This window comes from Myotis yumanensis, unplaced genomic scaffold (genome assembly GCF_028538775.1).
Source record: "Myotis yumanensis isolate MYYU_CA2020_CCGP unplaced genomic scaffold, mMyoYum1.0.hap1 SCAF_2, whole genome shotgun sequence".
Lineage (NCBI taxonomy): Eukaryota > Metazoa > Chordata > Mammalia > Chiroptera > Vespertilionidae > Myotis > Myotis yumanensis.
In genome coordinates, this window is record NW_027223753.1 from 30,930,763 (window position 1) to 30,942,848 (window position 12,086).

Consider the following 12,086-nt stretch of genomic DNA (forward strand, 5'->3'; position numbering starts at 1 on the left):
TTTAGTATCATTAACTCAAGGATTCATACATATTTGATATGTTTCACTTCATTGCACTAATTGTCTTTATTGATTCTTGAAGTATCCCATCTTTGGCCTCATCTAAGCTTCATCAAGTTGTCTCCTGACTCTTTATTATTTGATAGTTCTCTTTGATTTTTGGAATTTAAAATGTTCCTTACTCATCTTATACATTTCTTGGCCCAAATAAAGAATTGGCTATTTCTTTTAGGTGCCTAGGCTCCTTTTAGTGGGAGGTGGTATTTAGAGACTATAATCTAAGCACTAGAGTGCTCAGTGCTATTGAGTTGATCATTCTTTTTAGGTCTTTTTGGTATCGAGAGGTAGGAGCATCTTTTTTATTAGGATAAAAAATCATTAGTTTATGTTAATACTTCCTACTCAAATTCAGGACAATGGTGTTTTTACTGATTTTATCTTCAGTCTCTTAAATCTGTATTGCCTTTGTACCATCCCAAAATTCTAGTTTTCCATGTCACTAAAAATCATTTGTTTTATCCTATAATACATATATACAAGTCTCAGAATAGCAATACCAACACTTGCCACCATTATGAGACCTAAATAATGTTTGAGTTTTTTACAATTTTTTTTCTTACCCTCAAGAAAGTCTAATCCTATATAATAAAAGCCTAATATGCTAAGTGTCCGGTTGTCCATTCAACCAATCAAAGCATAATATGCTAATGATATGCTAAGGCTGCTCAACCGCTTGCAATGACGTGCACTAACCACCAGGAGGCAGACAGTTGATCAGTTGCTATGACGTTCACTGCACTGACCACCAGGGGACAGATTGTCGACTGGTCGACCAGTCACTATGACGTGCACTAACCACCAGGGGGAAGATGCGCCGACCTGTAGGTTAGCTTGCTGCTGGGGTATGGCCGATCAGGACTGAGCAAGATGGGCCAGACACGCCCTGGAGCTCTCCCGTGGTCCCTCCCCATCTGGCCAACCTCCCATGTCCCTCACCAGCCCTGATAGTGCACTGGTGGGGTCCCTTGGCCTGGCCTGCACCCTCTCACAATCCAGGACCCCTCGGGGGATGTCGGAGAGCTGGTTTCGACCCGATCCCGCAGGCCAGGCTGAGGGACCCCACTGGTGCATGAATTCGTGCACTGGGCCTCTAATGATGTTATAAGGTCATTTGCATTGGTTTCTCTCTGGATGGCCATGCCACCAATTTGATATAAACTTAGATTCACTTGTTTAATTTAATATTTAATTTTTAAAGATAGTTTTTTTAGCCTGGCTGGTGTGGCTCAGTGGTTGAGTATTGGTGCACATGCCTGGGTTATGGGCTCAATCCCCAGTGTGGGACATGCAGGAGGAAGCCGATCAGTGAATCTCTCTCATCATTGATGTTTCTATCTCTCCCTCTCCCTTCCTCTCTGACATCAATAAAAAAATATTTTTTAAAAATCACTTTTTAAAAATGTTGCTTATAAATACATAAACGATATACATTGTTCTTAAAGTCAAATCTATAAAACAAAGTATATTCAGAGAAATCCCCATCATCCTATTTCTTTCCTCTGCCATAGGTAACCAGTTTCTTTGACTTTTATGCTTTAAATTCCATTTTAAAAAGTATAAACAAATATATCCGTGTGTGCATGAGGGTGTACATATATAGATATGTAACCTCCACCCTCTTATATAAAGGACAGCATTTTATGCATACTTTTCTCAATTTTGCTTCTTTCATTTGATGTTATGTCCTAAAATGACTTCTTAATAGTTTGGAGACATACTTCAATCCTTTTTATAACTGCGTGGTACTGGATTGTTCTCAACCTACTTTATGAATCACTATTTAGAAGTATCTTGAGAGGCTATTAAAAATATAAGATCCCAGGGATAGTGCTGATCATCAAAATAAAAATATTTCCATAAATTCTGCAGAAATGTGCAGATCAAATAGGAGAGTAAATCAAACCACCCAAAACTCATGTCTAAACATAAGTAGGAGTCAAGAATATCACAAGTTTCAATTACATGTTAATCTACATAGATAAAAAGATCTGAAACCAGTATAGCCAGTAACAGATCCATACCAAAATGAAGTGTTTTATATAGGTGGGAAGTGCATAAAAAAGAGGACAATGTGGGTTTAACATAGCTAAAATCACCGCCAGAGAAATATACTAGTAGTCCCATTCAGAGTGGGAAATACTGAGAACACAGCTAAGACCTATTGGATTAGAGCAGTGGTTCTCAACCTTCCTCATGCCGTGACCCTTTAATACAGTTCCTCATGTTGTGGTGACCCCCGCCCATAAAATTATTTCATTGCTACTTCATTACTGTAATTTTGCTACTGTTATGAATTGTAATATAAATATCTGATATGCAGGATGTATTTTCATTGTTACAAATTGAACATAATTAAAGCATAGTGATTAATCACAAAAACAATATGTAATTATATATGTGTTTTCTGGTGGTCTTAGGCAACCCCTGTGAAAGGGTCGTTCGACCCCCAAAGGGGTCGCGACCCACAGGTTGAGAACCGCTGGATTAGAGCATTGGCTATTGGGAAATCAGAAGGAAGAGAGTGAATTGAAAGTGTAAAGAACTAGAGATAGCAGTCTTGGGAAGATAACTACTTTTGGTAGGAAAAGACACATAATTCTGAAGGAAAAGAAGGAAGCAAGGAGTAGCAATTTAACAGGAACAAAAGAGAATCATAAAATCAAAAGATACACCAAACCTCCCATCCCAACCCAAACAGGCTCTTCTGTAAAGAAACTATATTTTACTATGCCAACAGAAATACTCAAGATCCCTGCCAAAACAGAACCTCCTGTTTTTGCTGGTCCAGAAAAAATATAAGACATTTCAAATGATTAGTAAACAGCAGTCAACATCTGTAAAACGTTTCTATATGGAAAAAAAAAAAAACACACCACAAGAAGATGAAGGTAAAACCATTTTAATTACTGAAAATCCTACTGCCAAAATCAGTGACTCACCAGAGGAAAGTTGTTGTTGTACACCAACTCAAATTCAATTAAACAAGTATTAACAGATAGGAAATACACTGAATCACAAATTTTAAAAGTCAAACTAGAAATGCACAATGGACATCACATAAAAGAAGTGAAAATAGAATTTTCCAAACTCAGGAAAAAATTGAAAAACGACAAAATAATCTCAATTGAAGACCCAATTCCAGGGTACTTGGCTCAGTTGATCATTCCCATAAGCCAGGGCTGCAGGTTCAATTCTCGGTCAGTGTACATGCAAGAATCAACCAATGAATGCATGAATAAGTGGAACAACAAACCATTGTCTCTCTCTCTCTTTCCCTCCCCCTTTCTTTTCTCTCACTCTGTCTCTCAAATCAATTTTTTAAAAAAGTAGCCCCTGGCTGTTTTGGCTCAATGGATAGAGCATCAGCCTTTGAACTGAAGGGTCCCGGGTTCAATTCCAGTCAAGGGCACATTCCCGGGTTGTGGGCTCAATCCCCAGTAGGGGGCATGCAAGAGGCAGCCAATCAGTGATTCTCTGTCATCATTGATGTTTCTATCTCTCTCCTTTCCTCTCTGAAATTAATAAAGATATATTAAAAAATCAAAATAGCCGAAACCGGTTTGGCTCAGTGGATAGAGCGTCGGCTTGCGGACTGAAGGGTCCCAGGTTCGATTCTGGTCAAGGGCATGTACCTAGGTTGCGGACACATCCCCAGTAGGAGATGTGCAGGAGGCAGCTGATCGATGTTTCTCTCTCATCGATGTTTCTGACTCTCTATCTCTCTCCCTTCCTCTCTGTAAAAAATCAATAAAATATATTAAAAAAATCAAAATAAAATAAAAAGTAGGGAGACATCCAAATACTTTTTATGAGGCAGGTAGAACTTTGATATCTAAACTTGATTTCAGCACATACAACACACACACAGAGTCATGTATGCATGTTGTTATAAAAATCTTAAATACAATATTAGGAATTAGAATTCAACATATTAAAACAATTCATCATGGCAAAGTAAAGTGTTTTTTTCTGGGAGTAGATGAGTGTATAAAAAAAGCTGTGGTAGCCCTAGCCGGTTTGGCTCAGTGGATAGAGCATAGGCCTGCTGACTGAAGAGTCCCAGGTTCGATTACGGTCAAGGGCACATGCTCGGGTTGCGGGCTTGATCCCCAGTTGGGGGTATGCAGGAGGCAGCCAATCAATGATACCCTCACATCATTGATGTTTCTATCTCTTTCCCTCCCTTCCCCTCTGAAATCAATAAAAATATATATTTAAGAAAAAAAAAAAGCTGTGGTAAATTTTACACAATGGAATACTAAGCCATAAAAAAAAAAAAGGAAATCTTCCTTTTTGCAACAGCATGGATGGACCTGAAGAGTATTATGCTAAGTGAAATAAGTCAAAGAAAGAAAAATACCATGTGATTGCACTTATATGTGGAATCTAATGAACAAAATAGAAACAGAGTCATAAATACAGAGAACAGACTGACAGCTGTCAGAGGGGAGGGTGCTTGGGGGGCCAGGTGAAAAAGGTGAAGGGATTAAGTAAAAAAAAAAATAAAACACCTCATAGACACAGACAACAGTATAATGATTACAAGAGGGAAAGGAGGATGAGGGAAGATAAATGGTGATAGAAGGAGATTTGACTTTTGGTGGTGAACACAATACCATATATAGACAATGTATTATAGAATTTTACACTTGAAACCTATATAATTTTATCAACCAATGTCAGCCCAATAAGTTCCATAAAAATAAAATTTTAAAATGATGCTCAAATCTCTAATGGGGAAAATCAAATCAAAACCACAATGAAAAAAAACAAAACAAAAACATTTCACACCCATTAGGATTGTTGCCTATTATCAAATAAGTAGAGAGTAACAAATGTTGATGAGGATGTGAAGAAATTGGAACTCTTGTGTATTGCTAATGGAAATGTAAAATGGTGCAGCCACTATGGAAAACATAGCAGTTCCTCAAAAATTTAAAAATAGAATTACCATATGATCCACAAATTCCACTTTAGGTTATATAGGCAAAATAATGAAAGCAGGACTCAAGCAGATATTTTTATACCTATGTTTAGCTGTATTATTCACAATAACCAAAAAGTCAGAGAAACCCAAGTGTTCCTCAGCAGAAGAATGAATAAACAAAATGTGGTATATACATACAGTGGAATATTGTTCAGCCTTTAAGAGAAGGAAATCCTGACACATGCTATAGTGTGGATGAACCTTGAAGACATTTTGCTAAGTATTTCAAGCCAGTCACAAAGGACAAATAGTATATAATTTCACTTAAAATTGAGAAATTCACAGAAACAGAAAATAACATGGTGGTTGCCAGGAGCTGGGAGGAAAGTGGGAGTTATTGTTTAATAGGTATAGAGTTTCGGGTGGGGAAGATGAAAAAATACTGGAAATGGATGGTGGTCATGGTTGCACAACAGTGTAAATGTACTTAATACCATTTGTTTTTGAGAAAGGGAAAGCATATACATACATACACATGTATAACATGCAGGAAATTATATTTTTACAGACATAGTTTTATAAAAAGAAGCACTGGAATGTTACACCAGAAAATAATGAAAAGGTCACAACCTATTGGGAGTGAGAAAACAGTAAAAATTACAGGAAGGAGAATGAAACTTCTCTGAGAATACCCTTTTATATTCTTTGGATTTTTGAAATGTAAATGTTTTAATAAAATTTAAAAAATGAACGAAGCATATTCTAAAATTGACTACAAACAGAAACAAACTGAACTGTGGCTATAATAACCACATTGAAAAAAGAATTAATTCAAATAACCTGAACACAGAATCTTCTCAATATACTTTTAATGGGGCATATTTTAAAGAAAAAGTGGAACTGCAAAGAAATTCTGACTTTTTCTTAATGTTAATGGGTTTTTATGTATTAAACATAGAGCAAATGAGTAAATAAGATACAAATATAGAATGGGAGATGAAGAACCTTGCAATATAGAATTTGAATTGGAGTTATCTGTATGAACTCTTAACTTTAAAGTTAAGATACCTTCAATTCAAATCATTCATGTACAGGGCTGGGCAAAAGTAGGATTACTGTGCCATTGTGACATTCTTTTGAGTTAATAAAGCTAATATAATAATCATAACCTGCATGTTCCATATATATATATATATATATATATTCCCCCCAAGTTTTGTTTATTGAAAAGGCCTAGAAGCAATGATACCTCAGAAGCAATAAGCATACCTTGGTTTCTAAATCACATTCTCTACTAAAAGGAATCAAGATTTTTGGAGAAATGGCTGATTCTAAGGCTGAGCAGAAGAGAAAATATAAGATGATTCTGGAACATTTTATGTCAGACAGGAGAGAAGTCTCAAAGAATGATGAGGACATATCAAAAGGACACAGGAGCCAACTTGGAGGAGTTCTTACTAACCAAAATTGAAACAATATGAGTATCAAAAAGAATAAAAATAAAAGAACAATGGTAATAGCATTCATGGGTCCCAGTGATACATAAAAATATCAAGAGTTGCACCCCTAGCCGGTTTGGCTCAGTGGATAGAGTGTCAGCCTGTGGGCTGAAGGGTCCCGGGTTCGATTCTGGTTAAGGGCACATGCCCGAGTTGTGGGCTTGATCCCCAGTGGGGGCCTGCAGGAGGCAGTCAATAATTCTCTCTCATCATTGATGTTTCTATCTCTCCCTCTCCCTTCCTCTCTGGAATAAAAAAAAAGAAGAAATTTTTTTAAAGAGTTGCAGGGAAACAACATCTTTACAGAATACCAGCTAATAAAATATAGATGGAATGGTAGAAAATTATTTTAATTTATTCAGGGAAGGATAATCAATGAATGTTGAGACCAGAGGGTAAAAAATCTTATTGGGAAATATGATATTCACATAATCTCAAAGTTCTTCCCTCTGATGGCCTATTAACTACAAAGGGGAATTGCTGTGAGGAAATCTGCAACTTAACAACTGATCAAATTTATTATCTTTAATTTGACAAATTGATACTATGTGCCTCTTGAAGTAAAGCAGTAAAAAGTACTCAACATTACTTGTATAGTATCTATGTTAAAACTGTTTAGCATCAATGTAATTGTAAGGAAACAATCCAAAAAATTCCAAATTGTGGGATATTCGGTAAAATAATTAGCCCAGAATCTTCATGAAAAACAAAAGAACAAAGCTATTGTACATTGATGGTGTCTAAAGAAACATGACAACCAAATGCAATATGTGATTCTTTATTGGACCCTGTATTTAAAAAAAAATTAAACAGTTATAAACATTTTGGGGAACATAAGAATATTAAAGTTCTTGGGTATGGTAATATTGCAGCATTAAAGGAGAATGTCTTTGTTCTGAGGACAAATGTACTGACATATTTGGGGTGAAGTCTCATGATGTCTCTAACTTTCACATAGTCCAAAGGAAAAAGTGTGTGTAGATATATGGAAACAAAATGTGGTGAAATGTTAGTTATTGAATCTAGGTGAAAGATGCATAGTTGTTCATATACTGGTTTTGCTATTTTTCTCTAGGTTTAAAATTTTTCAAAATAAAAAGTTTTGAATAAATTATGTATGTAATTATACATATATATATGTGTGTGTGTTCATGTTCCCCAGGCCTCCTCTGGACCTCTCCCCAGAGTTGCTGAATCAGAATCTCTAGGTAATGGGGCTTGGGATTCTGCATGGTAAATGGCTCTCCCGAGACTCTAATGCAATTGGTCTGTCTATATTTGGGAAGCATTGTTCTAGAAGAGCATTCTTCACCATTAAAGTCTTGTATGGTGTGTGTATGTGTGCGTGCGTGTGCGTGTGTTCTGTTCACATAGGAACAATCATTACTCCCTTGCAGAGTCCTCTAGGGGGGAAAATGGGAAGGTAGAATAATTCACCGGTGAAGTTATCTCAATGCTGCCAACCTTTTCCTCACATACCCTTGTTTTACTGATCTCTTTTACTACTCAAGAGTATGATTGTTTCTTCTAATTAGATCCGTCTGGATCACTAGTTCTCAAACTTGGCTGCCAGTTAGAATCAATTAGGGAACTCAGTATGTAGGCCTTAGAGCAGTTAAGTCAGAATGCCTGGGGGAGATTCTGATGTATTCTTTAATGCTCCCCAGGGGATCCCAGTGTCCAAGTTTGATAGTCGTTGATTTAAAGCAGAAGCTGGCCTCTGTGAGACCACTAGCCAAGTATGTCAGGATCCTAGTACAAACTCCCTGCTCAGCAAACTTGATCATGTGCTCTGGTGTATTTGTGGTACATTGACTTGAACCCTTTGTATGTTTCTGTCACTGATCAGCCTTCTCATTTGCTAAGTAGTCTCCAGGGCCTGTCAATAGAAAAGGGAATTTTTAAGATGCATATCTCATTTTCTGGTCATAGAAATTTGAACTCTTTATAGAAATGTAGAGGGTGGCGGGACAAAAACAAAATTTTAGAGTGAAGTAACTTAACCATGGTGGCTTAAATGCTTATTTATAAAGTTAATTTTTATAATATTTACTGAACTTTTTTTTTTTCTGTAGCAAAACCCCTGGCATTGGGTAATGCCAGACCATCTATACCTATGACTATCTCAAGATTAGTCATAACCCCCACCTCCAATGAAATTAACCTGAATTAACTTGTGTTTGAATCTGTATATGGGAATGTAGCAGCAAAATGGTGATAGAGTCCTATCAGAGGTAAAAGGAACCTTAACAATCCTTCCCAAGTACAATCACTTCTTCCTAAGAAAAGACAGTTTATTCAACATCTCCCAGTTCCACTTCTTGTTTCTCTCAGTCTTGGGGTAGCATGGAGATAGGTCACCAAACCTCAGTTTGGAAGCACTGCTTTAACTCAGTATCCTCCTCTGACAACTACAGAAATAAGAAAAGAGAAATGAGTTGTTCGAGGTTGTACAGTGAGTGACATATTTCTGTACATGTATGTAAAACTCCTCTGGGAGGAGAGAATGAGTTGGGAGTGTCATGGAATCATCTTGACAGCCATATGTCTAATAACTTCACAAAGCTTAGAATTATTATATAGGACAGTAGTGGGGTGGAGAGTAGGGCCCATAACAGGTGGTTTCTGGTATGAGTGCTGTTCTGTTACCTGCCACCAGAGGGCATGAACTATGATTAGATTCTGGACCTGTTGCTCTGCATTTAAGTCCAGAGCTTCAAGAAGACGCTGTTAAGTTTAAACAGCTGGACCCTAACATATTTAGTAGCCTCACCATCTGGTGAGCACCTGGAAGCTTTTATAACTGGTTCCATGTCAGTATTTTTAAGGTAAGCACATAACACTTGCAGCATGCCTAGGTTTAGAATTAGAGACCTGGCTTTGTAAAATTCACTCAGCCACTTACTAGCTTAGTTATGTGGCTACTGATAAGTTGCTTTACCTTTACTTTTAACCTTGAGTTTCCATAGCCTCACCTCCCAGATCATTAATAAACTGTGCCACACGTGATTTTTATAGCATTCATTAATTCCTGGCACCCATTTAATAAGTGGAGATTTTCTTCTTTGTTCAATAAAACTCTTATTGAGCTTATATTCCAGTTGGAAAATGCATACACATTACAAGGGAAAATAAAGAAAAATTCAGGCAATGATAAGAGTTAAGGATAAATAGAAGGGAGTGGGATTTAGAAGGCTATTTTAGATAGGGTAGTCTAGGAATGCCTCTCTGAGGAGCTGAGATTTCAGCAACTACTAATTGTTAAAGATTTGAGGAAAGGGAAGGGTTTTCGTGGCAGAGGGATGAAGCTTGGTACGTTTGAGAAATAGAAAGGCCAGTGCGTGGAGGACAGAGGAGTGATAGGAAATGAGTTATAAGAAGTAAGCAAGTTCCAGATTATGTAAATCTTGTTAACATACATAAAGATTTTAGATTTATTTTGTATTATGGGGTGTGAGCATAAAAGTGTGATCTGATTTATATTTTAAAATACATAAACATATTCTGGCTGCTAAGTGGAAAACACAGTAGGAGGCAAAAGTGGAAGCGGGGAGTCTGTTACAAAGCTCTTGCAGTAGTCTGCAAAATCTGACTGTGACTTAAGTTAGGGTGATTAGTAGTGAGTGAGAATATATAATGGTGAGAAATTATTTGATTTAGGATACATGAGATGAAAGAGCCATCAAGACTTGCTAATTAATTGTATTTGAGAGGTAATAGCAAGGGAGGAATCAAGAGTGACTTAGTGTAGGCTTTTTGGTCTGAGCACCTGGGTTTAATAAGTAGTGCATTAACTGAGATGAGATGAGAGAACGAGGAAAGGAACAAGTTTGGAGGGAGTAGCAAAGTCAAGGGTTCTGTTTTTGCCTTAGCCGGTTTGGCTTAGTGGATAGAGTGTTGGCCTGTGGACTAAAGGGTCCCGGGTTTGATTCTAATCAAGGCCACATACCTCGGTTGTAGGCTCCGGGTTCTCATCTGGGGCATGCAGGAGGCAATCAATCGATGCGTCTCTCTCACTTTGGTGTTTTGTTTCTCTCTTGTTTCTCCCTCTCTATTCCACTCTCTAAAAATCAATGGAAAAAATATCCTCGGGTGAGGATAAAAAAAATAAAAATTCAAGCACTTTTGGATTTCAGGTAGAGTTATAGAATAAAGCAGTTGTAAATACTGGCATGAGGTTTAGGCTGGACATGTAAATTGGCAGTCATTATTTGACAGGAGAAAAGCGGGGATTATGAAATGATCAGGCACTGAGGTACCCACCTTGCAAGCACCCAGGCCATTGTTTAACTTGAGACCTTCAAATTGTCATTTTTCTTTTTCCTGCTTTCACAAACTTATGACTTCAATTATTTTTATCTAGAGAGGTAGTATGGAAAAATTGAATGATGAAATATTTGAAGATATTAATGTGATGATTAATAATGAAGGCTCTGGAGACAGAGGAGTTGGGTTTAAATCCTGTCTCTTGAATATTGTATTTATTAAAATTATAACCTTAGATATTTTACTTAATTTCTCTGACCTCAGTCTTTTAATCTATAATATTATAAATAATAGACAGCATTTGTCTAACATTTAGTATATACCAGGCAGAATTTTAAGACCTTTACATGTATTAATCTTTAGAATAACCCACTGAGGTTGTTTTCCCCACACATAGACTGGGCCTGAACTTGAATTTCTTCAGAAATTTAAATTTTTTTCTTTTAACCATGATAAAGGAAGAGTAGTAGTCAAGATTCTTTGGGCTATGAGTGAAAAAACCCAGCTCAAACCAAGTGAAAGGAGGGGACAGGAATTACAGATTCATATAATGGAGAAGTCTAAGGCCTGGTATTGAATATGTCTGAACACAGGGCTTTAAACACTCTCATGTCTCTCCATCATTTGCTTTACCTTGGCTTTATTCTCAGTTCTATTCTCCATGTAGCAATGCCAAATCTACAAACTCTGTCTAGCCATGATCTTGGAGAAAGACTCTCCTCCAATATGCATATCATATCAGAAAACAGTTGACCCAGCTTGGTAAATACATGCACACTCGGTCTAGGGAAGGGATGGGGAACCATTTTGCTGCCAAGGGCTATTTGGATATTTATAACATAATTCCCTTAACATAAATTTATGCTGCTATGAAAAAAAGCTCCTAGATTTACTGAACTTCAAGTCCCCCCTGTGGTTGCCTTGGCAAGGCCAGACCAAATGTTCCCCACCCCTGGTCTAGGGGAATCTAATGCTCTTGAATGGCATTATTTTCCATTCCACAGTTAGGCAGAGAGAGCCATGCGACAGACATTCTCAACAAATTACATAGAATTAGGATGGGATTTTTTTCCAAAAGGGGGCGCGGGGGCAGGGAGGGAAGCTAGACAAGCCAAAAAAGTGATAGTAGTTTTAGATTAAGTGATAGGAGCATCCATATTGCTGTCGCCATTGTTGGTGTAATTGAGCTACCCCAAGTTATCTTCCGGCCTTAGAGGCTTGGCTTAGCCTAGCCAGCTTTGAGACTAAAAGTTTAAAAGATATAGGGTGGTAAATCTTATTAGTTCTATTTTCTTCTCCCTTCTTGCTTCTTCACCAATAATTTAATTTTAATC

The 12,086-nt window shown here is 37.2% G+C and overlaps 1 protein-coding gene across 18 annotated transcripts in view; it reads left to right on the forward strand.

The window, feature by feature from the left end:
* SCMH1 (Scm polycomb group protein homolog 1) overlaps positions 1 to 12,086 on the forward strand; it is a 130,979-nt gene that overhangs the window by 61,169 nt on the left and 57,724 nt on the right. For 2 of the 18 annotated variants that reach the window (XM_070405024.1, XM_070405028.1), the window contains one exon: positions 7,649 to 7,694. The exons of the other annotated variants lie outside the window; for them this stretch is intronic. In XM_070405024.1, the coding sequence (XP_070261125.1) occupies positions 7,649 to 7,694 (46 nt within the window). The remainder of the gene's footprint in view (positions 1 to 7,648; positions 7,695 to 12,086) is intronic. 18 annotated transcript variants of the gene reach the window in all.